This window comes from Podarcis cretensis (assembly GCF_951804945.1).
Source record: "Podarcis cretensis genome assembly, chromosome: 16".
Taxonomy (NCBI): Eukaryota; Metazoa; Chordata; class Lepidosauria; order Squamata; family Lacertidae; genus Podarcis; species Podarcis cretensis.
Window position 1 is genome coordinate 22,875,684 of NC_137186.1, and position 26,077 is coordinate 22,901,760.

The 26,077-nt window shown below is 47.0% G+C and overlaps 2 protein-coding genes across 4 annotated transcripts in view; one reads left to right on the forward strand and one right to left on the reverse strand.

Annotated features, from left to right (window-relative positions):
- On the forward strand, positions 1-24,141 carry DDX54 (DEAD-box helicase 54). Its single transcript, XM_079956576.1, has 20 exons — positions 1-204; positions 1,153-1,279; positions 2,183-2,253; positions 3,859-4,047; positions 5,272-5,321; positions 6,083-6,124; positions 6,513-6,608; positions 8,335-8,456; positions 9,457-9,518; positions 10,836-10,967; positions 11,790-12,000; positions 12,383-12,517; positions 14,338-14,559; positions 15,079-15,152; positions 15,952-16,152; positions 17,687-17,829; positions 19,060-19,173; positions 21,818-21,922; positions 22,783-22,880; positions 23,795-24,141. The coding sequence occupies exons 1-20, from the start codon at positions 16-18 to the stop codon at positions 24,034-24,036; spliced, it is 2,625 nt and encodes an 874-aa protein (XP_079812702.1). The 5' UTR covers positions 1-15; the 3' UTR covers positions 24,037-24,141.
- Positions 22,887-26,077, reverse strand: part of CFAP73 (cilia and flagella associated protein 73) — a 12,797-nt gene continuing 9,606 nt past the window's right edge. For 2 of the 3 annotated variants that reach the window (XM_079956983.1, XM_079956981.1), the window contains one exon: positions 22,887-23,235. The gene's annotated coding sequence lies outside the window, so the exon portion shown is untranslated. The remainder of the gene's footprint in view (positions 23,236-26,077) is intronic. The other variant, XM_079956982.1, reaches the window with a different exon arrangement.

Consider the following 26,077-nt stretch of genomic DNA (forward strand, 5'->3'; position numbering starts at 1 on the left):
GGCGGGGCTTAATGGATGTCCCGCCTCCGATCACCGGGGCCCCGCCCATTCGACGCACGTGGCTCCCTGCCTTCCTGGATCCGGAGTGACTTCTTCGGCCGGGAGGTTGTTTGCGGCGCTTCTGCCATGGCTCCTGCCCAGGCCACGGGGCGGCGGAGGAAAAGGCAGCGGCGGTGCAAGGATCGGGACTTGGACGAGCAGCAGGTCAGTGGGAGACCCCCTCCCTTCACAGGTGCCGGGGTTTAAGGCAAGGATCGGGAGCCTGGGGCCAGTATAGTAGTACCTCGGGTTACATACGCTTCAGGTTAAATACGCTTCAGGTTACAGACTTCGCTAACCCAGAAATAGTACCTCGGGTTAAGAACTTTGCTTCAGGATGAGAACAGAAACCGTGCAGTGGCAGCGCAGCGGTAGCAGGAGGCCCCATTAGCTAAAGTGGTGCTTCAGGTTAAGAACAGTTTCAGGTTAAGAAGGGAACCTCCGGAACGAATTAAGTTCTTAACCCGAGGTACTACTGTATAGTGGCTTGTCGGACTAGGACCTGGTAGGGCAGGGTTCAAATCCCCACTCAGCCTAGCTTGCCTCGCTGGGTTGTTGTAAGGATGAAATGAGGTGAGGTAGAGACATCCTTGGAGGAGAAGTTGGGACATGAATGGTAAGAAAATGGCAAAGCAACCCTTTGCCCAAAACAAAGAAAACAGCTCTTCAGCCTAACCTACCAGCCCTGAGTGCTCACTGGAAGGACAGATCGTGAAGCTGAGGCTCCAATACTTTGGCCAGCTCATGAGAAGAGAAGGGTCCCTGGAAAAGACCCTGATGTTGGGAAAGATGGAGGGCACAAGGAGAAGGGGACGACAGAGGATGAGATGGCTGGACGGTGTTCTCGAAGCTACAAACATGAGTTTGACCAAACTGCAGGAGGCAGTGGAAGACAGGAGTGCCTGGCGTGCTCTGGTCCATGGGGTCACGAAGAGTCAGATGCGACTAAATGACTCAACAACAACAAGAACAACAACAGCCACTTCTCAGGGTTGTTGTGAGGATAATAAAGGGTAGAGAAAACACTGACTTATAGCCCACTCGGGGTTGGTTCTTCTTGTTGCTGCTCTGTATTCAAACACTCGTTCTTTCTTTTTTTGGTGTGGTTCAAAGGACTATGAGATGCCAGTTCCATCCTTTCCGGCAGCGGATTGCACTTCTGATGTCGAGCTAGACACCCAGGAAATGGTTCGGGCCCAGAACAAGAAAAAGAAGAAATCAGGAGGCTTTCAGTCCATGGGTGAGTGAGGGAGAGCTTTTTTAATGTTACAAAATTGGCTGTTCTTGTATGCTAGCAGGGGCCAGAACAAGGCTTGTGGCAGCCTGCAGCAAAGTGCCCTCCACTCTCCTAGGTGGGTTGGCCTATTTATTGATTTAATTTCTATGCCGCTTTACATTTTTAAGAAAAATCTCAAAGCGGTTTACAGCATATTAAATAAATAAAACATAAACGAAACAATCTTAAGAAAGTCAAATATAAAATATACAGTCAAAGCAATATAACGGAAAACTAAAATATTATCTTAAAGATTTCAAAATAAAACAAATGCAGTTGTGGCGATGCAGTGAGGAAGGGATTTTGCCTCAACACTAATGTTAATTAATTCGGTTCTTTATAATTATTGTGCTTTGAGGGCTGTTGAAAGAGAAGGCAAATGAGGGGCCATGCTAGTGAATGAGAGATCATTTGCTGAAATGCACCGAAATTAGGTAAGCAGTTCTCGGCACTGCTGAAAATGTTCATTTAAAAACTGAATAGTTTTAGTTTCGATGAGCTGAAAACACTATATCTAATCTCTGTAGCTGATTATTATCATCCACTCAGTGCTCACCTGATGATTGGAGCATCTTATTCTATGGGGTCTTGCTGATAGTGATCAAAGGCTATGCCCAAACGCCAGAGGCAAATGTGTACACCAGATTCTTTTGGGGTGTTGCCCTCCAGTGAGCCATATTCAGAAGTATTACTTGGCAAGGCATGCTATAGATGCAGATAAGAGATTGCATTATAAGGTTTTTGTACGGGTCGTGGGCAGCAGGTTTCTGGATCAGGCCAAGGGCCCATCTGGTCCAGCGTCCTCCCTGCCCTGCGCTCCAGATTTGAAAATAATGGTGAATTTCAATTAACTGTTTTCTCCCTTAGGTCTGGGCTACCCTGTGTTCAAAGGGATCATGAAGAAAGGGTACAAAATACCAACTCCCATCCAGAGGAAGGTGAGGACCCAAGAAATGCCCTGCTGGATCGGAAATCAAGGGTCCATCTAAGCCGGTCTCTTCATTTTTGCTTTAGAAATATTCTGTTCGTGCATTTCAGGGGGTTGGACTAGATGACCCTCAGGGTCCCTTCCAATGCTACAATTCTGCGATTTTATGAAAGGTCCCAAGGGTCATCTACTCCCAACCCCCTACAATGCAGGAATGTCAACTAAAGCAGTGTTTCCCAACCTTGGGTCTCCAGCTGTTTTTGGACTACAACTCCCATCATCCCTAACTAGCAAGACCAGTAGTCAGGGATGATGGGAATTGTAGTCCAAAAGCAGCTGGAGACCCAACGTTGGGAAACACTGAACTAAAGCATCTGTGATAAATGGCTATCCAACCTCTGTTTAAAAATGAAGGAGAGTCCACTGCTTTCCAAGGGAGTCTGTTCCACTGTCAAAGAGCTCTTAGTGTCAGAAAGTTCTTCCTGATGTTTAGGGGCAACCCAGCCAGATGGGCGGGGTATAAATATTGGACACCTCCCTTTCCATGGAGGCGCAGATTGCAGCTATAACAAAGGCAGCATTTTTTCACCTCCGCCAAGCTAAGCAGGTGCTTATTGTAACTCACTCTGCATGGGGCTGCCCTTGAGAGTGACCCAGAAACTCCAGCAGGTGCAGAATGCTGCAGCAAGACTCCTTACAGGGTCTTCACTGTAGGATCATATTCACCCAGTGCTATACCAGCTGCACTGGCTCCCGGTGGAGTACAGGATCAGGACCCTCGTACCTATGGGACTGCCTCTCCTGGTATGTCCCACGGAGGACCTTACGGTCTTCAAACAAAAACACCTTGGAGGTCCCGGGCCACAAAGAGGTTAGGCTGGCCTCAACCAGAGCCAGGGCTTTTTCGGCTGTGGCTCCGATCTGGTGGAATGCTCTGTCACAAGAGACTAGGGCCCTGCGGGACTTGACATCTTTCCGTAGGGCCTGCAAGACAGAGCTGTTCCACCAGGCCTTTGGCCAAGGCACAGCCTGCCTGACCCCCTCTTTTGGTAATCCTCATAGAACTTTAGCCCAATGGTTGCCATTAATTTGATTTTGAATTGATTTTAGAATGCTGTGTTACTTTTATTGTTGTAAGCTTCTCTGAGCCCGGCTTCGGCTGGGGGGCGGCAGCATATAAATAAAATATTATTATTATTGTTGTTGTTGTTGTTGTTGGTTGGAATCTCCTTTCTTACAACATGACCTCATTGGTGCGAGTCCTGTCCTATGGAGCAGGAGTAAAAGATAGACTGTTCCACCTTCCAACTCTACAATATTATGAAATTTTATTCAGATCTCTCTCTCTCAGTCTAGCCTCCTTCCCCTCATCCCAAAATCTGCAGTATGTGGACAATCAAGTTGTTTTTTCATCATCATCTTCATGACATTTTGCGTGTAAACGTGGTTGTGTGTTTCCTAGGCCTCATCCTAACTCTACATTGTAGTTAAGGGTTCTGAGAGTTGTGAGGAGATTCCTCATCCTCTTGGATGAGTTCGCATAGCCCCTGACTTCAGGTTTGCTGCTGTCATTTGATTTCCCCTGCCTCCACTCTGAATCAGCTCTGTTTTGCAGACCATCCCCGTGATCCTGGACGGCAAGGATGTGGTGGCGATGGCGAGGACGGGCAGCGGAAAGACGGCCTGTTTCCTCATCCCCATGTTTGAGAAGCTGAAGGTGCACAGTGCCAAGACGGGGGCACGGGCTCTTATCCTCTCTCCGACTAGAGAGCTTGCCTTGCAGACCCTCAAGTTCACCAAGGAGGTAAGCCAAAGATGGGTGGAGGGAAGGCTGGGACTTTAAAGACTAAAGGGTCTTTAAAGCAGCGGTTCTCAACCTGTGGGTCCCCAGATGTTGTTGGACTACAACTCCCATCATCCCTGAGCTCTGGCCTTGCTAGCTAGGGATGATGGGAGTTGTAGTCCAACGTCTGGGGACCCGCAGGTTGAGAAAGGCTGCTTTAAAGCCTTTAAATCGTTCTGCTTATGGAATAGTTACGTGACTCTTCTTTTGTTTGTGACTCCCTGCACATATTACATGTCTTCTGTTTAAGAATTTTGAAACAGTTTGATAGTGTTATATGAATATTGTCAATATATTATTAGCCTTCGTGTTGCTTGATGTGGTTCAGATGGGACTCAAGAGTGGCAGAAACAGTTTTGGTCACATAGAAGCCTTTGTGCTAGCTGCATTTAGGCAGTGCTTTATTCCATTTCCCCCACATTTCCTTACTTGTTAATTCCCACATATAGGTATGCACCAGGCAAAAACATTCCACTTCTCCCAGGCCTTTGGTTAATAAGCCAATCTATGGTCTTTTAAATAGTGGCTTTTGGGGTTGTTGTTTTTGTTTGTTACTGTGCTATTTATTTTTGCGTTTTTATATTGTTAACTGCCCTGGGATCCTCGGATGAAGAGTGGTATAGAAATTTAATAAATAATAATAATAATACCAATGTAAAATGAATGTTCATATCCGTGCTGTTTCCCAGGGGGAAAAAATCTGCTTGCAACCCTGTTCGCTTGAGAAATTGTGGGAGTTTTTTCGAGTTGCAGTTTCATTTAAAAAAATAATAAAAAAATTGGAGCAGTTATCCCAGCATATGAGGGTCTTTGTTGTTTAAACCACGCTACGTGGCGGTATATTAATCGAAAAGCCGCAGTTCTATAACTCAACAGGTGTGCGGCAGGGTTAGAAGACAGGGGAGATGTTCTTGCAGTATAACCAGCAAAATGAACGCTATAAGCCTGATGTCTGGATGTAGCCGCTGAAGCTCTCTGAGGCTTCAGAGATCGATGGACAATGTGCAGTTGACCAGAGGAACATACCGCCACAGGATTTTGTTGCGAGTTTAGCAGGGCTTGGGGTCAAGTGAAGGTGGGCTTGTTCAAGCATGAGGCTCATCAATCAAGCCCTGGCTTTCTTTTGGTTATTAGATAAGTTTTTGACTGGGTTTTTTTCCACTCTTCCCCCACTTTCCACTACAGCTTGGCCGATACACAGGCCTGAAAACGGCTCTGATCCTTGGAGGAGACAAGTAAGTTTGACATTAAAAAACACACAGAGAGATTGTTGACCTGCCCCATGTTTAGGCCTCACAGGAAGTCACATTGTTGAAGAATTAAGGCCACATTCACAAGATATGTTTGAAGCACAATAATGCCACTTGAAACATTCACGGCTTCCCCCAAGGAATCCTGGGAACTGTAGTTCGTAATGGGTGCTGAGTAGTTAAGAGGTCGCCTATTCCTTAACACAGAGCTACAGTTTCCAGAGAAGAAGGATTGATTGTCAAACCATTCTGGGAATTGTAGCTCTGGGAAGGGGAATAAGGGTTTCCTAACAACTCTTGGCCTGAGCAAACTACAACTCCCAGAATCCTTGGGGGCGAGGAGTAACAACTCTTTAAAGTAGTATCATATACTTTAAACTTTTGGTGTGACTGTGGCCTTGAGGTCCATCTGATTCAGCATTGTAACTCATCCCCCTGCCTTTCCAGGGAATGAGCCTTCCATAAAGTTGATTGCTGAGAAGGAAATCTAAATAAATAAAAATAAATATCCAGCCGTTGAAGCAATACATTTTGTTTCTGAAGTTGTGGACCATATGATGTTAAGCAGGCAAGCCATTGTCCTTTCTAACATTCCTATTGTTATATGTAATAATTTTTTTTTTTTTAAATAAAGACATGAAGTAAGATCTGAGCGCGGCAGTCAAAGTTAGGCACAAAGGGGAGGCGGGGAGGTTTTCCTGCTTTCTCTAAAACTAAATTTGCCTTCTGCCTCTCCGCTCCTCCAGGATGGAAGACCAGTTTGCAGCTCTGCATGAAAACCCTGATATGTAAGTCCAGTGATTTTTTTCTGGGGGGACGCATACCCCTAAACATTGTGCAAATCTTCGTACTTTTGTCCATTTACTGTATTTATTTTTCCCAGTTTCAACTATAAAATGGTGATTTTCTTGAGTCAAACTGAGAGTACCCCTAAACATTTTTTAAAGCAAAAAAGCCCTGTGTAAGTCTAAAAACTTGGGCGGGTGACTAGGAAACAAGGGGCTCATTTTAACAGGCTTCCTGGGTGCCCCTTGCATTCATCCTGATGCCTCTCCCATAACAAGGTGTGTATATGCCCATTTCGATCTGCTGGGCTGGCACAGGTACAATGCAGTATTCTTTCTGAACTTGTAAGAAAACCCTGCAGCCACTGTGTCCTTTGCTTGCCTCCCACAGAATCATTGCAACTCCTGGCCGGCTGATGCACGTGGCCATAGAGATGAAGCTCAAGCTGCAGAGTGTGGAATACGTGGTCTTTGACGAAGCAGACAGGTGAGTTCCTGGCCCCTTGGGAGAGCACCTATTTTCCCAGGCAGGAGATCAGGCCACAGCATTCGGAAATGGGAACATAGGAAGCCAGCTTCTGCTGAGGCAGGCCTTCGATCCATCAGGGTCAATATTGTCTACTCTGGTTGGCAGCGGCTGTCCAGGATTTTGGACAGGTAATCTTTCCCAGTTTTACCTGGAGATGCCAGTTGGCATAGAACTTGGGATCCTCTGCATGCAAGGCAGATGTTCTAACCACTGAACTTCCCTTCCCTTATGCTGAGTCAGCCTCCTGGTCCATCTAGCTCAATATTCTCCACACTGACTGGCAGCAGCTCTCTTGGATTTGTAGAGTTGGAAGGGACCACGAGGGTCATCTAGCCCAACCCCTTGGAAGCTTTTTGCCCAACGTGAGGCTCGAACCTACAGGCCTGGGATTAAGAGTCTCACACTCTACCGACTGAGCTATCAAGAATTTCAGAGAAGGATTTCTTCTAGTCCTGCCTGGAGATGACGGGGATTGAACCTGGGACTTTCTGTATGCAAAGCACATGTCCTGCCTCTGAGCAGTGTTGCTTGGTTCTTCCATTTAGGGAAGAGAAGCCTGGTGACAGTTTTGGCTTTTTTCAGTTGTGAATTCTTGGTGGTGTGTGTACTCCATATGGAAAATGAACTTCTGAGCCAAAACCATTCAAATTCCAAGATTAGCTGGCTGGGGTTGATGCGACTTGTAGTCCAAAATATCTGTAGATTTGATGAAGGCTACCCTTTAAAACTGGGATGCTTGGTCTAAACCACAGAGCCTAGGACTTGCCAATCAGAAGGTCGGCGGTTCGAATCCCCACGACGGGGTGAGCTCCCGTTGCTCGGTCCCTGCTCCTGCCAACCTAGCAGTTCAAAAACATGTCAAAGTGCAAGTAGATAAATAGGTACCGCTCCGGCGGGAAGGTAAACGGCGTTTCTGTGCGCTGCTGTGGTTCGCCAGAAGCGGCTTAGTTATGCTGGCCACATGACCCGGAAGCTGTCTGCAGACAAATGCCGGCTCCCTCGGCCTATAGAGCAAGATGAGCGCCGCAACCCCAGAGTTGTCCACTACTGGACAGAATGGTCAGGGGTACCTTTACCTTTACCTTTTACCCTTTAAAACTATATAGGTTTTCTTTTTAATGAAGTACCTTTTGTCTTTGTGAGATGTATGTGTTGCCGTGGAATTCCTTCCATAGTGTGTGGCTTTTTAAAAATGAAACTTCGGTTTGCAAGATATTCTTACAGCTTCGCATCCCAACCCTGTCTCTGTTCTTCAACCATCTTTGTATAGGAAACCAGAAACAACTTCTAGGGTGGCGCCACTCTGGAATTCTAAGAACCCCCATCCCCCCCAAAAAAAATCTGTTTTAATGTTGCTGTAAACTGCTCTGGTGGTTTGTGAGTGGAAGATGTAGAAATACTTTGATCAATAAACACATAGCAAACAACTTTACAAAATAGGTAACAGAAGAACACTTTGTTTAAAAAAATAAAAAGGATTCCCTGTGGGTGCTCTGAAGTGCTACAGTCCTGGGGAGGGGGCTGTACCACGTACATGGAGAGGGCTGTACCACATCTGTAAGCCAGGCATTTGCTTGGCTGAATCTTGTTGCATATTTTTTCAGACCCTCTGCCCTGCCGCTTGTTCTTCTCCTGTTTGCTTTCTGTGTCTCCTCAAAACGCCTTTTCCCACTTACCTTGCCAGGCTCTTTGAAATGGGCTTTGCAGAGCAGCTGCAGGAGATCATCTCGAGGCTGCCTGAGAACCGCCAGACCGTTCTCTTCTCTGCCACCCTGCCGAAACTTCTCGTGGAGTTTGCTCGAGCTGGTAAGGAGACGGACCTGGTCTCGGGGGCTGCCTTTGCGTACCGGAGGCCCAATCTCACAGTTCCCCGGAGAGAGGGATTGACTGTGAAACCACTCTGGGAACCGTAGCTCTGTGATGGGAATAGGGGAGGTCTCTTTGCACCCTTAGCAAGCAGCATTTCCTGGGATTCATGACTGTTTTTAGTGGTCGGAGAGTCCTTTTAAATAAATCCCCCAGGCCCATTGATCTAGATTGCTGAGAGCATCTGGAAAATACCTTTATCCTCATTCCACAGTGAGATGTAGCCAGGGTGGATAAAAATCAATAATTAAAAATTTAAAAAGCAGATTCTTTTTTATTTAAATCAGATTTTTAAAAATTTAAATCAGATTTTTTTAAAAAAAATGCTTTGGGAGGAAAAATCTTTCTAAAGATAGTTTTCTATTTAAGTTGCATTATAGTCCAAAGGGTTTGTTTTAAGATTTTCATGTGTGCTAAAACTCAGTCTGGAGGTGGTGTTTTTTTAAAAAAAGTTAAACACATCAGTTAATAAACATGGATACATTTGCTATAATGTTATTGCTTTAGTTAAATAAATTGTTTAAATTGTTATTAAGGAAATTATTATTTTTCTCCTTCCAATAAAGTAGAGCAGAAAACTTGTCCAAATATAAACAGCTAACTTATTAAACCTCACAATAATTTCATAATTATCGGTCTATGTATTTCTAATAGTATAACCAAATCAGTAATTTCTGGTATAACTGTAAAAACTACTCTGAAAATTTATTATTCCAAAAATGAAACCTTTGTCTGGTTGTAAATATTAAAATTATACCAGCAGGAATGAGTCTTTCTGTAAACAAAAAAAGTGATTTAAATCAAGTCTTACTGACTAGTCATTTAAATCGTGATGTAAATTGATTTGATTTAAAACAAATCCACCCTGCTGAGAACACCTGGAAAATCCAGAGTGAGATGTAGCTTCATATTCTTTCCCCTCTGCCTTTCCTTTCTACAGGTCTCACAGAGCCGGTGTTGATCCGATTGGATGTGGAATCCAAGCTGAGTGAGCAGCTCAAGGTGGATATCTTGGAAGCGGCAGTTTGGGGAAGGGGGGAGGAGTTTGGCATTGGGATCTGCCGAAATTGGGTAGCGCGGCACACGTGGCCGTTTGTATGGCTTCCCTGTTGCTGCTCCTCTAGTCTGCTTGAGCCAGCTTGGCAGTTCTGCTAACTCAGGGGTGGGGAACCTCTGGCTCAGTGACCAACTGAGCTCTCTCAGGTATTATTTGCTTGGCTGGAGTGTGCCCTTAATATTGCTCCTCCCTTGTCTGAATGGAGGATAGAGAGGAAGCTATATTTTTGTGCATCTGCCCAGTATCAATGGGCAGGGAATTCCAAAAATGCAGGCTTTGCTGTACTGACAGATCATTATTATTATTTTCTGGCACTTGTAAAAAATGCCAGTTTTCATCCCTGAGTTTGGTGTTTGCGTGTGTGTGTGTGTGTGTGTGTGTGTGTGTGTAGGGAACAAATGAGGTTTTAAAATGGTGGCTTTAAATAACAGTGGAGGTCTGAAGAAAGCAGGGATGGAGGAGCACAGAAGATAATACAGGGGCTTGAAGTAGCTGTGAGGAGATGGTAGGTTTGGGAGGAATGTAATGGGGCAGGGTGGGGGGCTGACAAGCAGTGAGTAATTGGGGGTCATAGCTGTCAATTTTTACCTTTTCTTGCGAGGAATACTATTTGGAATAAGGGAATTTCCCTTAAAAAAAAGGGAAACGTTGGCCACTGTGGTAGGGGTTGGTAAGCAGGGGTAGCAGCCCATCTAACTACAGTGGTACCTCAGGTTATATACGCTTCAGGTTACATGCGCTTCAGGTTACAGACTCCGCTAACCCAGAAATAGTACCTCGGGTTAAGAACTTTGCTTCAGGATGAGAACAGAAATCATGCTCCGGTGGCAGCGGGAGGCCTCATTAGCGAAAGTGGTGCTTCAGATTAAGAACAGTTTCAGGTTAAGAACGGACCTCCGGAACGAATTAAGTACTTAGCCCGAGGTACCACTGTATATCCTAAGCTGCAAGGAGGCATAAAAAGCTGCCTTATACCAGATTAGGTTGACTTTGAGTGGTTAGTCTCAGGGCAATTTTTCTAGCAAAAACGCTCACCATGAATGCCTCCCTTGTTCTCTTATCATGGCAATGATCCTGGAACTGAGTTTCGGTGAGTTCTGGCTGGAAAAAAAAGGCCCTGGTTCAGCCAATCTGTCACCCTGCAGTTGTCAAAAATGTCTTATTGTGGGGAGGGTGTCAGACTGGCAAAGACTGAGCTAGACCCTTCCAAGCTGGGAGAAAGGCACCAACGCTGACAATTAAACACCTAATCATCCTCACAGCTGTCTTTCTATCACGTGCGTGCTGATGACAAGCCAGCCCTCCTGTTGTACCTGCTGAGGACGGTCGTAAGACCGCAGGACCAGACGATTGTCTTTGTGGCCACGAAACATCATACAGAATACCTGAAAGAGGTATGCGGCTTGTTGAGTTTTGTGTCATTGGCGGCATTCACGTGGTGATTCACACCATTTTTGCTGCTGTCGGCAAGGTCCTTACTAATGATTTCAGGTCGGTAGGCATATTATCCTCTAATAAACAGGACTGACATGGGGCTGAGTCTCCACATAACCCCTTTCATATTTGATGGTTATGTTTTTAAGGTTTCCTTTAAAAGTTGGATTGTCTACACAGGACAGGGACAGGTTGTTGTTGTTGTCTCCCGCCTTTTCCCCAGACTCAAGGCGGCTTACAGATAAAATAGAAACAAGTCAAAACTTGGGGGGGGGAGTCATTAAAAGGTTATTAAACACTAATAAAATTAAAACTATCTGTCTCTTTATATACACACAATAGGCCCACAACTTACACACATGCGCTTTAGGCACATGGCCAAAAAAAGGAAATAATAGAAAAGGGATGGAGAGTTTCAGGAAAAATGACTTGGGCAATCCTCACCCATCATTGAAACCAAGGTGTTTTGACTACACACGATTTTGGCTTTAGGCACAGTCCCCAAAACATAGCCCCCACCTAAGTTGCAGGCTTATTGTGTGTACAAGCAAAATATCTATTAAAAACACATTTACAATAAAAACATCACAGCAGCAAAATGAATTTTCTTCGAAACGATGAGGACTAGAAACTTGCCGGGTTTTAAAAGAAAAGGGTGAAGAAGTTCTAAAGCTCCATTCCCAATTCAGTCCCCATGGACACCTGGGGAACTCGAGTGGTACTTTTGATTTCTCCTTACTTACTGACCTTCAGTTTGCTTCCTCTCACGGATGCTCCTGCAGCTGTTGACAGCCCAGGGTGTGAACTGCACGCATGTCTACAGCTCCCTGGACCAGACGGCCCGGAAGATCAACGTGGGCAAGTTCATCCATGGCAAGTGCTCGGTGCTGATCGTCACCGACTTGGCCGCCCGGGGCATCGACATCCCTCTCCTGGACAACGTCATCAACTACAGCTTCCCGGCCAAGGCCAAGCTCTTCCTGCACCGTGTTGGTGAGTTCTTGAGGTCCAGCACCTTGTGCAGCTTAACTTTTGAAAGCTGCCTTAAGTCGGTTCATCTAGTCTATGGGGCCTGGGTGCAGAGGTGGGAGGAACTACAGCTTAGGGAGTAAAGCACACACTTTGCATGGCGTTTTATGAGTGTTCCACCCCCCCCCCCCCATTGGCTACTGTTGACCAGGAACCGGAAGCGCTTGTCAAACTGCATAGAGACTGGGACCCTTTGACTACAACCCATGTGGCTCTGTAGCTGTTCAGCTTTGCCCAGATGGTCACTCTTTTTTACAGCGCTGGTTGGAGATTCAACCTTAGAAGACAGATTAAACAAACCTTTTGTTCCATCCAACATTTATCTTCTCTGTTTTGCTCTCTCCAGGCAGAGTGGCCCGGGCAGGAAGAAGTGGTACGGCTTACTCCTTGGTGGCGCCGGATGAGACCCCCTATGTTTTTGACTTGCACCTCTTCCTAGGCCGGTCCCTCGTCCTTGCCAATCCTCACGAGAAGCCCACAGGTAGGTCTGCCCTCGTTAGGTGGCAATAATTAGCAGGCGTGCCCTTGGGAATTGATTTTTCTTTATTGCAAGTATAATAGATTGGTCAAAAAAGGTTGCTGCTGCAATTGCTCACAGGGCTATCATTCAATGTGTTGTATGTTTTATTCCTTTGTTCTGTTACATTTTGCAAGTTTATAAACCTCTTTATCCCCTGAGGCCATCAAAGCAGTATACCACACAGTTAAAAGAAGTCAAAATGCAAATTCTCACAATTGAAAGCGCTTCTACAAATTCTAAAAACAGTAGAACCATCCTTACAGCAGTGCAATTAATATTTCATAAATGACTAGGTCACATTTTTAAACAAAAACGTCTTCAATAGACTCCTCAATATGGTGATATTGGGTGCCTTCTTAATTTCTGTGGGAAGCTCATTCCAGAGGGCTGGAGCTGCAACACTAAAAGCCTGGTTTTTACACAAACTGGGCACACTACTGGGGCATATTATATCAGCAGTGCTCCATCTAAGGAAAGCAGTTCCCGGATGTGGATACAGTGGTGCCTCGCAAGACGAAAAGAATCTGTTCCGCGAGTCTCTTCGTCTAGCGGTTTTTTCGTCTTGCGAAGCAAGCCCATTGACGGCTTAGCAGATTAGCGCTATTAGTGGTTTAGCGGCATTTAGCGGATAAGCGGCTTAGCGGCTTAGAAAAGGGGTGGGGAGGAAAAAAACCCCGCAGGAACTCGCAAGACATTTTCGTCTTGCGAAGCAAGCCCATAGGAAATTCGTTTTGCGAAGCACCTCCAAAACGGAAAACTCTTTCATCTAGCGAGTTTTCCGACTTGCGAGGCATTCGTCTTGCGGGGCACCACTGTATATGGGGCGAGGTGGTTCCTTAGGTAACCTAGTCCTGAGGTTACAAAAGCCTGCTGGATCAGGTCGGTGGCCCATCTAGTCCTGTTCTCACAGTGGCCACCCAGATGCCTGAGGAAAATCTGCATGCATCAGGACCTGAACACAAGAGCGCTTTCTTTGCCTGCTGTTCCAGCAACTGCTATTCAGAAGCATTACTGCCCTTAACCTTCATGGTTAGTAGCCATCAAAAGTTCTCTCCTCCACAAATTTGCTCAATGCTCTTTCAAAGGTTGGTGGCCATCACGCTGGGAGAGAGTTTTAGCTATGCAGGAAGAAGTTTACCTGTCTTTTACCTGTCCTGAATCTTCCCACATTTGTTGGAAGTCCCTGAGTTTCTAGTACAGTGGTACCTCTGGTTACATACTAAATTCGTTCCGCAGGTCCGTTCTTAACCTGAAACTGTTCTTAACCTGAAGCACCACTTTAGCTAATGGGGCCTCCCACTGCTGCCGCACCACCGCCATGCAATTTCTGTTCTCATCCTGAAGCAAAGTTCTTAACCCGAGGTACTATTTCTGGGTTAGCGGAGTGTGCAACCTGAAGCATCTGTAACCTGAAGCGTATGTAACCCAAGGTACCACTGTAGTATGAAAGCGAGAGAGAACCTTTTCCTCTCCCCTCCCAATTTTATACACCATTTTTCTCCTTTTTATGACTCCTGCACTTAATGAATGACCTCATTATACCCTCACATTACATTTTTGGTTGCATGCTACACAAAATCAGCAGGATGTATGCATAAAATTTTGGGATGGTAAAAAAAAAAAAGATCTCTCTATCCCCCCATATCAAGGTGAATACCTGGGGAAAGAGCATTCCACAGCTGTGGCACCACCACCAATAAGGCCCTTCTATGGTAGCCACCCATTCCTCTGGCAGGGGCCCTGAAACAGCTCCCTGACTGCTTCACTTTCCCCCCTTTCAGACACAGACGGCATCTTTGGCCGTGTCCCCCAGAGCATCATCGATGACGAGGAGAGCCTGCTGCAGACGGACCACGAGCGCTCACTGGAACTGCAGAGCCTCCGGCGAGTCTCTGACAATGCCCAGAAGCAGTACCTGAAGTCGCGGCCTGCTCCGTCGCCCGAGTCCATCAAGAGGGTCAAGGAAATGGACTTCAGCCTGCTGGGCATCCACCCCTTGTTCAGTGAGTGGCTTACTAAAAAATAATAAATTTATTATTTAAACATCTTGAAGGTCCCAGGCCACAGAGAGGTTAGGCTGGCCTCAACTAGAGCCAGGGCTTTTTCGGCTGTGGCTCCAATCTGGTGGAACGCTCTGTTACAAGAGACTAGGGCCCTGTGGGACTTGACATCTTTCCGCAGGGCCTGCAAGACAGAGCTGTTCCACCAGGCCTTTGGCCAAGGCACAGCCTGACTCCCTCCTTTGGCAATCTTTAGTCTAATGGTTGCCATCAATTTGATTTGAATTAATTTCATAATGAAATGATTTTAGAATGTTGTATTTTATTGATGTTAGCCGCCCTGAGCCCGGCTTCAGCTGGGGAGGGCGGGATATAAATAAACATTTATTATTATTATTATTATTATTATTATTATTATTATTATTATTATCCTACCCATCTGGCTGAGTTGCCCCATTCCTAGTCTGCTGCTGCTCCACCACACGGGGGTAACCTTTCCCTCCCTGCTTTGCTTCCCCGAAGGTCTTCGCTTTGAGGGGGAAGAGATGGAGCGGCTGAAATTCGTGGACAGCATCAAAAGTTACCGTTCCAAGGCGGTGAGTGTCGCAAGGGACCCCTAGCAGCAGACCCCGTGCCTCTTGGCATTAAGGGAGCCCTGTCATATGCCCGGTGGAGCTGCATGCCGGCGCCAGGGCAGGGTTCGATTCTGCTTTGCCCTGACGAACATCGCCACCCCCCCCCCCACTGCTGTTTCTATTTTTTTTTTTATAAATATTTATTGAGATTTTTTTAAATACAAAATGCAAAAATAATAAACAATATAACATGTATCATAACACATTTTTCAGAACTTCTTTGGACTCCCTCACGTCTCCCACTCCCACTTACATCATTATAAATTTTTTCCAGCAATTTAGCATCTTATTTATGTTCTTAAATCTTGTTCAGTTAATTTAATCTAATCTCCAAAAATTTTGTGTTTCCCTCAATCTCACTTATCGTCAAATTCAAATCTAATTCAATGGTAGGCAATTATTTATGATCTAGCATCCTTCTTAGCATTCAACCAAATTACAATACTTTTGTAGATAAATCTTGAATTTCTTCCAGTCTTCTTCAACCCTCTCTTCTCCCAGGTCTCGAATTCTGCCAGTCATCTCGGCCAGTTGCATATAGTCCATCAGCTGCATCTGCCACTCTTCCAGTGTGGGTAGATCTTGAGTTTTCCAGCTCTTAGCGATGAGTATCCTTGCTGCCGTTGTTGCATACATAAAAAATGTTCGGTCCTTCTTTAACACCTTCTGGCCGACAATGCCCAGAAGGAAGGCCTCTGGTTTCTTAGTGAAGGTATACTTAAATACCTTTTTCAACTCATTATATATCTGCTGTTTCTAGACCATCTTTGAAATCAACGCCACCAACAAGACTCTGGCCAGTGACGTCATGCGGGCCAAACGTAACCGGGACCGCCAGCTCATCGACCGGCACCAGCGGAAGCAGCAGGAGAGGCGCTCCTTGGCGGCGGAGAAGGTCCAACGTCTTCCTGTGCCGGCGACTGCAGAGCAAGACCCAGAGGAAGAGGAGGAACGCATTCAGGTAGGGATGTGGTCGGGGCTGGTGGGCTTCCTCTCGGCTTCAGGACAGACTGGGGAACCCGTATCCTTGCAATGCTACCCTTGGACGCCTGCGGCTACCCTTGGACGCCTGTTCTGGAGGCTCCAACTGGAGCAAAACACTGGACTACTGGTGTGGACAGACATATTGCCAGCACGTGACTCTGGTGCCCCAAAATCTGCACTGGCTGCCCATAGGCTACTGGGACAGGTTCAGGGTTCTTGCATTCTTTTTCAAGGCCTTTAACAACTCTGGTCCAGGACACCTGAGGGACCTCCAGATTCCTTAAATCCATGCCAGATCATGGAGGTCATTGGGGGAGCTGCTGTTAGTGGTCTCCCAAGGCTTGGATGCATGGCTTATATCCACCACGATCCGAGCTTGTGGTCAAGCAGTATATAAATTGTTTAAATAAATTTCACAGTAGGAAAATCTGGATCCCGTAACCTCTGAACCTTAATGCTAATCTGCTGACCGTGGCGAGGGTCTGAGAGCTACTTTAAGATGGTGACAGTTCCACCACCACCATCATCACCACCTCCTCCTCCAGTGGTTGGAAATCAGAGACTACACCTGACGTTGACTTTTGAAAATTATTTTTAAAGGTGGTGGGGGTTGTTGTTGTTGTTGTATAAACGGCCTAGGTCCAGTATACCTGAAGGAGCGGTTCCACCCGCATCGTTCTGCCTGGACACTGAGGTCCATTGCCGAGGGTCTTCTGGCGGTTCCCTCGCGAGAAGCCAAGTTACAGGGAACCAGGCAGAGGGCCTTCTCAGTAGTGGCACCTGCCCTGTGGAACGCCCTCCCATCAGATGTCAAAGAGAAAAACAACTACCAGACTTTTAGAAGACATCTGAAGGCAGCCATGTTTAGGGAAGCTTTTACTGTTTAATAGGTTATTGTATTTTAATATTTTGTTGGGAGCCACCCAGAGTGGCCGGGGAAACCCAGCCAGATGGATGGGGTATAAATAATAAATTATTGTTATTATTATTTTACCAACACAATTTTAACAGGACAAAACAATCCTTTCCCACCCCTTAGAGGAAACAAGGGGAGTTTATAGTAAAATTTTAAAAACAAGAAATCCAAAAACATTAATTGGTCAGTACAGCCCATCAAGAAGCATCATGGTTCTAGTCCTCAAAATGTTCGTAGCAGACGGAGAGTTTTGTAAGCTGCTGGGAGATGTGTTTGTGTTCCTCTCAAGCGCGGATGGTGATGTTTGCCTTCTGTGCGGCACACAAGCATTCGCCTGTTGGAGACGGGGGATGGCGGCGCCCTCAATATTGGGGGGTGGGCTCGGACCCCTGCCCAAAAATATTGAGGGGGCCGAAGCCCCTTCATCCCCTATAGTTGGCGCCCCTGGTGGTGTGCTTGGGGAAAGCGCAGGCCTGATGGCACCCTCCCTAGGAGTAATGCAGAACCACAGAGAACCACGAACCCAGTGGAACTGGCCCGCCTTCCTGAATATCGATGGTTGCTAACCGTTCTTAACATTTTCACACGCACCCAGGATGTTTTCTCCAGCGTGGTGGGAAGGAAGCGGAAGCAGCCCCTGGATGGAAAGGACAACGGGAAGAAGCAGAGACTGGCGACGCAGCAGCAAGGAGAGTTCTACATCCCATACCGGCCGAAGGACTTTGAGAGCGAACGAGGGTAGGTGGCAGCAGTGGGAGAACGCTAGCGGCCAAAATTGTGGAAACCTTTTGGGGAAAGTGTATTTCCGAGGTTTGATGGCTCATAACACCTGATCGGCTCTCTAAACACCCATGCTCACTGGCTACATTCAAATGAAAGAAAGTTGTTGCATATCAACCTAAAGCAAGTTGTGCTTCCTTTTTCTGGTTATTTGGCTATAACTTTTGATAGAATACAGATAATTGAACAAACTTTGTTGCATTCCATTTATTTATTTATTTTTCTTTATTTTTTACCAACAACCAAAACCCAACAGTGAAACCCCCCAGGTACATTGAGTATACATAATCAATAATAACATACTCGAATCAACCATACGTACAACTCTATATACATTCACGCTTTTCGCTCCACAAGGTTTATTTAACTTTGTTGCATTACATTCTTCATTAAATTATCTTTCCATTGATATATAATTTTATGGTGTTACTCAAAATATGAAAAAAAGTGGTGTTATGAGCCATCAAACCTCAGAAATACACTTTTCCCAAAAGGTTTCCACAATTTTGGCCGCTAGTGTAGTCTCCAGTCCGAAGGGTCCTAGCTCAGTGGTAAAGCATGAGAACACAGGGCAGGATTTCTAGCTTAGAGACCAGGAGAGTTAAGAGGCGAAAGAATACAAATTATGCATAGCGTGCGGAAAGGGGATAGAGAAACGTGTTCCTCCTCCTCTCTTGTCCCGGGGTCAAGATTCCTATTTGGGCATCTGGCTTGGCTGGTGTGAGAATAGGATGCTGGACTAGATGGGCCATTGGTCTGATCCTGCAGGGCTCTGCTCTGCTTGCGTTCTCACAGGATTCTGTCTCTCTATACTGAACTTGGTATTGTCTACACAGACTGGGAGCAGCTGCCCAAGGTTTCAGACAGGGGAGCCTTTCCCTGTCCTTACCTGGAGATGCCAAGGATTGAACCTCTGACCTTCTGCATTCAAAGCAGGTGTTCTGCTGCAGAGCTGCGGCTCTTCTCCCAAGCAGAAGACCTTCTTCGGCTGCAGAAAGTCCTAGGTCCGACCCCTGCCCTCTCCCGTTAAAAGGGTCCAGGTGATGGGGAGAGACCTGTCTCCACCTGGGACCGTAGAGAGCCCCTGGCAGTCAGAGCAGACAGCTTTGAGGCGAACGGGCGAGTGGTTTGACCCGGGGTGCAGCTGGTGGCTTTACTTCCTGACCTCAGTCTCCTCTCAATGTCCAGGTTGTGCATCGGTGGGGAAGGCACGGCGTTCGAGCAACAGGCTTCCGGAGCCGTCCTCGACCTGATGGGCGACGAGAATCGGAACATGAGCAACAGCAAGCAGCTCTTGAAATGGTGAGTGGGGCTCATAATCAAAGGGGTTTGCGTGGCTGTGTTGTTTTGTTTTTGTAAGTGGGGCAGGGCGGCAGAAATGTAACCGTTCAAAAACCTTTCTCGTCAACGGAGGGCTCCTGATAATTGATATTTGATGGCCTGAATTTGTGCATGGTGAATTTATGTCTCTCCACCCCCTGCCCCCAGAAGCCCAGGGTGGAAAATGCACCCACAACTGAAAACCAAATCAGTCATTCTAGAACGTTCTAGAAACATTCCTTCATCCCTTCAAACACACATATTTGATGCCTCCCCCTCCCACACTGAATGTGGTTGTGCAGGGGTTGGTTATGGAGATTTGCCTGTTTGGGGGTTTTTTGGGGGGGGGGGGGCGTTTAGTCTTACCTTTTTTATTTATTTCATTTATATCCCACCTTTCCTCCGTGGAGCTCAAGGTAGTCTACATACTTCTCTCCCCCCCCCACCTCCAATTTTATCCTCACAACAACGTCCCTGTGAGGTAGGTTAGGCTGAGACATGACTGGCCCAAGGTCACCCAGTGAGCTTCATGCCTGAGTGGGGATTCGAACCCTGCTCTCCCAGAGTCCTAGTCCGACACTCTAACCACTACACCATACTGGCTCTTGAAGCGGGGGGGAGATGTAGGTATTCTGCCTGTTTGTGGGGAGGAGAGCGGTGGCGATTCTGAGCACTTCCAGTTTCTGTGCCATGAAATGGGTATTTTGTGGTGCCCACAACAGTTCCTTAGATTTTCAAATGGGACTTTGGGCACCAAACAGCTTGGAGTAGGAGCTGTGCTGTACAGCGAGCTTATTCTACATAAGATCATTATGTAGCCCAAACAGCACCATCTGGATGGTATTGGCAGGTTTCGAAGATTTTCATAAATAAAATTTTTAGCTGGGGGAAATCCTGACAAAACAGCTTACTTGAGGACTTCACTTGCTTACAGAAAACGTCTGGCTGTTCGGAGGGTAGGGGGAGAAAAACAGGGTTTTTAACGTGTGTGTGTGTGTGTGTGTGTGTGTGTGTGTGTGTGTGTAAGTAATGGAGTATTCTGGATAAGGGCCTGGCTGGCTGCAGGAGAACCCCCACTATGCACCTTCCTGTCTCAAATTTCATTTGGTAATCTCTACAGTGAAGTCAGTGCTATCTAGCAGCAAGGACATCACAATGTGTGTGTATGTGCACCCGCGTGCACAATCACCACTATTCTCAAATGACCTTGAATGGTTTTATCGTTTATCATCATTAGGTTTCCAAGGTTTGGCATGGGTGGGTAACCTTTAACAGTAACCTATTACTTCAGTGAAAGCTTGATTAACAACAAACATTGTCTTATACTTCCCACAGTGAGCTACTAATAATAAATTTGGTGGGCTGTTGGGGGGGGGGGAGGATACAAGGCCATCTGTTGATACATAAAACATTAGCCTGGATTTCCAGTCAGCCTTTGCTAGGTTGCTCTGAAGCTGCTTGTGTGCCATTTTGCGTTTGTAGCCAGGATTGTGACAGCCTAAGCACTCTCAGTACCCTGAACAAACAGCTCCCAAAATTCTTTGGGGAGAATCCATGACTGTTTAGAGTGATATTGCACCGCTTTCAATGTATGGCATGAATGGGGCCTATCTTAAGATGCACGTTAACTGATAGTTAGTGTATCCATAATGCAAACTGATGGTGGCTTCTTTTTTCTTATTATTATTCATAGATAATTATTTTCTTTTAAAAATTTCCCTTCCTTTTTTTATTTGCAAGTACAAATTTTTCTTTCAAAGGGGTGAGCAGTTCCAAAGTTCACTCCTTTGAATGGCAGGGGTGGGACCCGAAAGCAAGGGTTGGGGAGACCCTTCAGATGTTGCAATTGCCCTCATAGCTGTCAACGTTTTCCTTTTTTTAAGGGAAATTCCCCTATTCCGAATATGATTCCTCGCAAGAAAAGGGAAAAGTTGACAGCTATGATTGCCCTCCCAACGCCCGCTGAGGCTGCTGGGAGTTGGAGTCCCAGCGACATCTTGAAGGAGCACCAGGCCTAGCTGTTCCTGCCCTATAAGACTTTCCATCAGTTCAACCAACAGGTGGTGGTGAATTTTTTTAATTAAATCTGTATATCCGCAGATCTCGGGGTGGCTCACAACACAAATGTACAAGATGAAAACACAAAATACATAATCAAAACAAGAACAAGAACAAAAAACCACACAATCCAGTAAAACCTGCTCAGCCCCCCAAACAGTCCCTTCCCCACAAACACATTTAAAGGGCATCAGATGTCAATTGGCCAAAGGCCTGGTTGAAGAGGAATGTTTTCGCCTGGCGCCTAAAAGTGTATAATGAAGGTGCCAGCCGAACCTCCTTGGGGAGAGCATTTTGCTCTACAGTGGTATCTCGGGTTACAGACACTGCAGGTTACAAATGCTTCAAGTTACAGACTCCGCTAACCCAGAAATAGTACCTCAGGTTAAGAACTTTGCTTCAGGATGAGAACAGAAATCGTGCAGCGGCAGCGGGAGGCCCCATTAGCTAAAGTGGTACCTCAGGTTAAGAACCGTTTAAGGTTAAGAACGGACCTCCAGAACAAATTAAGTTCTTAACCCGAGGTACCACTGTATTTGTGTTTGTGTCTCCCTCTGCTCTTCTCCAGGGATCGCAAAAGGAAGAGGTTTGTGGGGCAGACGGGCCAGGAGAATAAGAAGAAGATCCGAACGGAAAGTGGTGCCTACATCAGCAGCTCCTACAAAGGCAACCTGTATCCTTCCAGCTGCAAATGGCACCATGGTAGAGCATGCAGTGGATGCCAGGTCCATCTCAGGCAGGGCCAGGGGAAGAATCCATGTCTGAAATCCTGGGCAGCTGCTGCCAGTCAGTGAAGACAACACTGAGCTACAGTGACCAATGACCCGAATCAGTATAAGGCAGCTTCCTATAGAATTCCTGTGTCGTACAGAAGGGTGGAGAGGGCGAACAGATAGGGGCCACATAGCTGTTGGTTTGGGGATAGAGGAAATGAGCCTGGAGAATAGATTATTGAGGACAGGAGGTGATATTATTATTATTCTTCGGAAGCCGAAGCGCTGTCATATCAAAGAGGGCAATGGCTTGTTCTGTACAGTGGTACCTCAGGTTACGGACGCTTCAGGTTACAGACTTCGCTAACCCAGAAATAGTGCTTCAGGTTAAGAACTTTGCTTCAGGATGAGAACAGAAATCGTGCTCCGGCTGCGCGGCGGCAGCGGGAGGCCCCATTAGCTAAAGTGGTGCTTCAGGTTAAGAACAGTTTCAGGTTAAGAACGTACCTCCGGAACGAATTAAATACTTAACCCGAGGTACCACTGTACTAGATTATAGCAGGGTAGATTTCAGTTGAACGAGAGGAGAAGCGTCTTAATGTCGAGAGAAGTTTGGCAGGGGCAGCAGTTCCCCACAAGACTTGCTAAAGAGTTGCTGCTGCCCTCTCAAGTTCCTCAAGCACCCACTGGGAAGCCACCTACTCTTTCGATGAGGTTGGGGAGAAAGGGTGCCTGGTGAGCAAAGCAGCCTACGGTCCATATTGGCACGCTGCGTGGAAAGAGAATTGATTGTGTGGCTTCCTGACCCTGCATACCCCAGCTACGACAAATGGAAAAAGAAGAACAAGATAGACGATCAGGATTCGGACTCAGATCGGGAAGGGGAGCGCAGAGCTGCGAAGAAGCGGAAAGGCAGGGGTGAGTGTGTTCCCAGGGAGGGGACATGGTATATGAGTGGTTTCCCTGGCTATATCTGAAGCACTGCACAAGTCTAAGGGGGATGAATTGTGTGTCTGTGTAGTTTCCCCTGGCTCCCTCTTACAACTTAAGAGTCTATTTCAGCATCCCTAAAGAAAAGGCATCATGGACCATATTTCCTTCACCCTACCACTTTTGGCAGGAGGTGGAAAATAGGCCCATCTTTTAAGGTAGAAGTCAAAACATTTTGCTCTTGGGAGAGGTCGTCGTGTTGGCATATGGAGAAACATGTTTGAGGCAGGGTAGTTCTTCAAGCTTTCAAGTCTTCTGGGAATCCTAACAGCAGCTTGTGGACCTAATAATAATAATAATAATAATAATAATAATAATTTATTTATACCCCAGCCACACTGGGCGGCTCCCAACAAAATTAAAAATCACATTAAAACATCAAACATTAAAAACTTTCCTATATAGGAGTACCTTCAGATGTCTTCTAAAGGTTATATAGTTACTCATCTCCTTGACATCTGAAGGGAGGGTGTTCCACAGGGCGGGTGCCACTACTGAGAAGGCCCTCTGCCTGGTTCCCTGTAGCTTCACTTCATGCAGTGAGGGAACCGTCAGAATGCCCTCGGTGCTGGCCCTCAGTCTCTGGGCTGAACAATGGGGGTGGAGACGCTCCTTCAGGTATACTGGGCCAACGCCATTTAGGGCTTTAAAGGTCAGGGCCAATACTTTGAATTGTGCTCAGAAACGTACTGGGAGCCAATGTAGGTCTTTCAGGACCGGTGATATATGGTCTCGGTGGCCACTCCACGCCTACAGTGACCAGAACGTCACATATACACACATTGCATTCTTACTGTACTTCAATGAAATAATAATGCGCACACTTGTGATTCCTTCTGAAGGTGCCCACCCTGCCCCATCTTCCCACGGCAGCCGCGGCCCCCAGCAGGGGAAGGTCCGCTCCGAACTGAAAACCAAGCAGCAGATCTTGAGGCAACGGAAGAAGGCAGCCAAACAGCGCTTCCTGCAGAGCGGCAGCTTGAAGCGCCTGAAGTCACGCAACCGGCAGCGGGTGCAAGAGATGCGCCAGACGGCCTTTGGGCGGGGGGCAGCCAAGAAGGGCAAGATGCGGAAGAGGATGTAGGCGGGGGCAAAGCCGGTGTGAGCTGGCTTCCGAGAGCTCCGCCGACAACCGTCTTTTATTTGCTGTGTAAACTCTGGGGAAGATTAAAAGCACCCTTTTACCAAGCTTCTACGAGCGTTCCTCTCTCCCTCCTACCTTTTCTGTTAATCTGTTTGGATCGATGCCATCTTCCACCCCCAAACCTTCCTCTACTGTACCCACAGCTGCTGCCCTGAATTTGAATCTGGGCTGGGCTGAACATTTATCCTGCGGGTCTCCCCCACCCTCACCTGTTCTCCGTCAGTTACTGAGCCCCCCCAAAAAATCACCACTGAAAAATTAACAAAGGGGAGACAGCGGGCTGCATCTGATGTGCATTTTCACGTGTGCAATTTCAACCATGCACCCGGCTGGAACGGCACAAATTGGATCTGTGCAAAGTGAAGAGCTTAAAAGCTCTGTTCGCACTGGGGCCCGTTTGGAGCTACCTGGAGCAGAAAGAGCTTTTAAGCTCTCTGCCTCACTCGGGGGCAGGGGGGAAGGCCTGCTCAGTGCACCAGCTCTTGAATGCATATGTGACACCCGGCACAAGCATCCATAGCCTCCCGGGTTTTGCGCACCTTGCCCCCACAAGCTACCGTCAGCAGACCCAGCTCAAAGAGAGCTTTGAAGCTCTCAGCCTCGCTTGCTTTGGGCAAGGCCTGCTTAGCAGGCTGGCTCTGGGGGTTCTCTCTTTCTGCCCCTCGCCCACAGTCCACTGGGACAGCTCCAGGGGTTTGGGTATACGTGATTTTCACCTGTGTGCAGAACCCTTAGGAGCAAACTGCTGTGGAGGAAGTGCTCATCCTGTATATGTTTAGTTCTAATCGGAATGCACCTGTTGCAGAACGTAGGTGGCGCTGTGGTCTAAACCACTGAGCCTCTTGGGCTTGCCGATCAGAAGGTCGGCGGTTCGAATCCCCGTGACAGGGTGAGTTCCCGTTGCTCTGCCCCAGCTCCTGCCAACCTAGCAGTTCAGAAGCACACCAGTGCAAGCAGATAAATAGGTACTGCTGCGGCAGGAAGGTAAATGGCGTTTCTGTGCACTCTGGCTTTCGTCACGGTGTTCCATTGCGCTAGAAGCGGTTTTGTCATGCTGGCCACATAACCCGGAAAGCTGTCTGTGGACAAATGCCGGCTCCCTCTGCCTGAAAAGCGAGATGAGCGCCACAACCCCATAATTGCCTTTGATTGGATTTAACCATCCAGGGGTCCTTTACCTTTTTACCTTAGTCCCACTTAGAATGCACCTGTTGTAATTGATGGAGCTTGCCATCTGGCACCTGTTAACGTCAATGGGTTGTCTCCAATGTAGCACCACAGCAAAGTCGCCTAGCTTTATACTTTCTCTGCTGGTGAAATGGTTTTGTGCCAACAGAACGGAGACTGCCTGAGCAAGAGGACCAGCGATTTTGCTTGAGCAACGGGTTATGCAATCCATTGTACAGCGAGCTCCCACCAGCACAGCTGCTCTGCGTGGTTCGTCAGTTGCACAACATTAACACTCGCCCACCTGCTGGTCCAATAGCTCTTTGTGCCAGTGGACAGAAAACGTTGGGGACAGGCTAGGGGGTTTACTCTGATTAGAACTATAAGGGTGCATTTAGAGATGGGGAAGAGTGCATCGATTTTCCTGGTTACAATGCTGGTGCTTCTGTCCTGGTGTTTGGAGCGGGGGCCTCAAGGCAACAGACATTAAATTAAAGCAAATGGGACTTGTGTCAAACTGTCCCTTGTTCAGGATTCTGATCACTCAGTTCCACTCCCCCTTCTTTTAAGGTTCTCCCCGCTCCCAGAAAACATCTGGATTCAGTGGCCACTGAGCACATTCTCTGTGGCAGCCCCTAAGTTGTGGAACTCCTTCACAAAGGTGCGCCTAGCACGGGTCGGCAAAGTTTTTGTGGCTCGGGCCGGTTCACGGTCCTGCAGACGCTGTGGTGGGCCGGAGTGCATGCACGCATGCAGAAACACTATTTCCGGTGCTGAGGAGGTGTGCACAGCTTCCCATTGGCTGCAGGAGCGT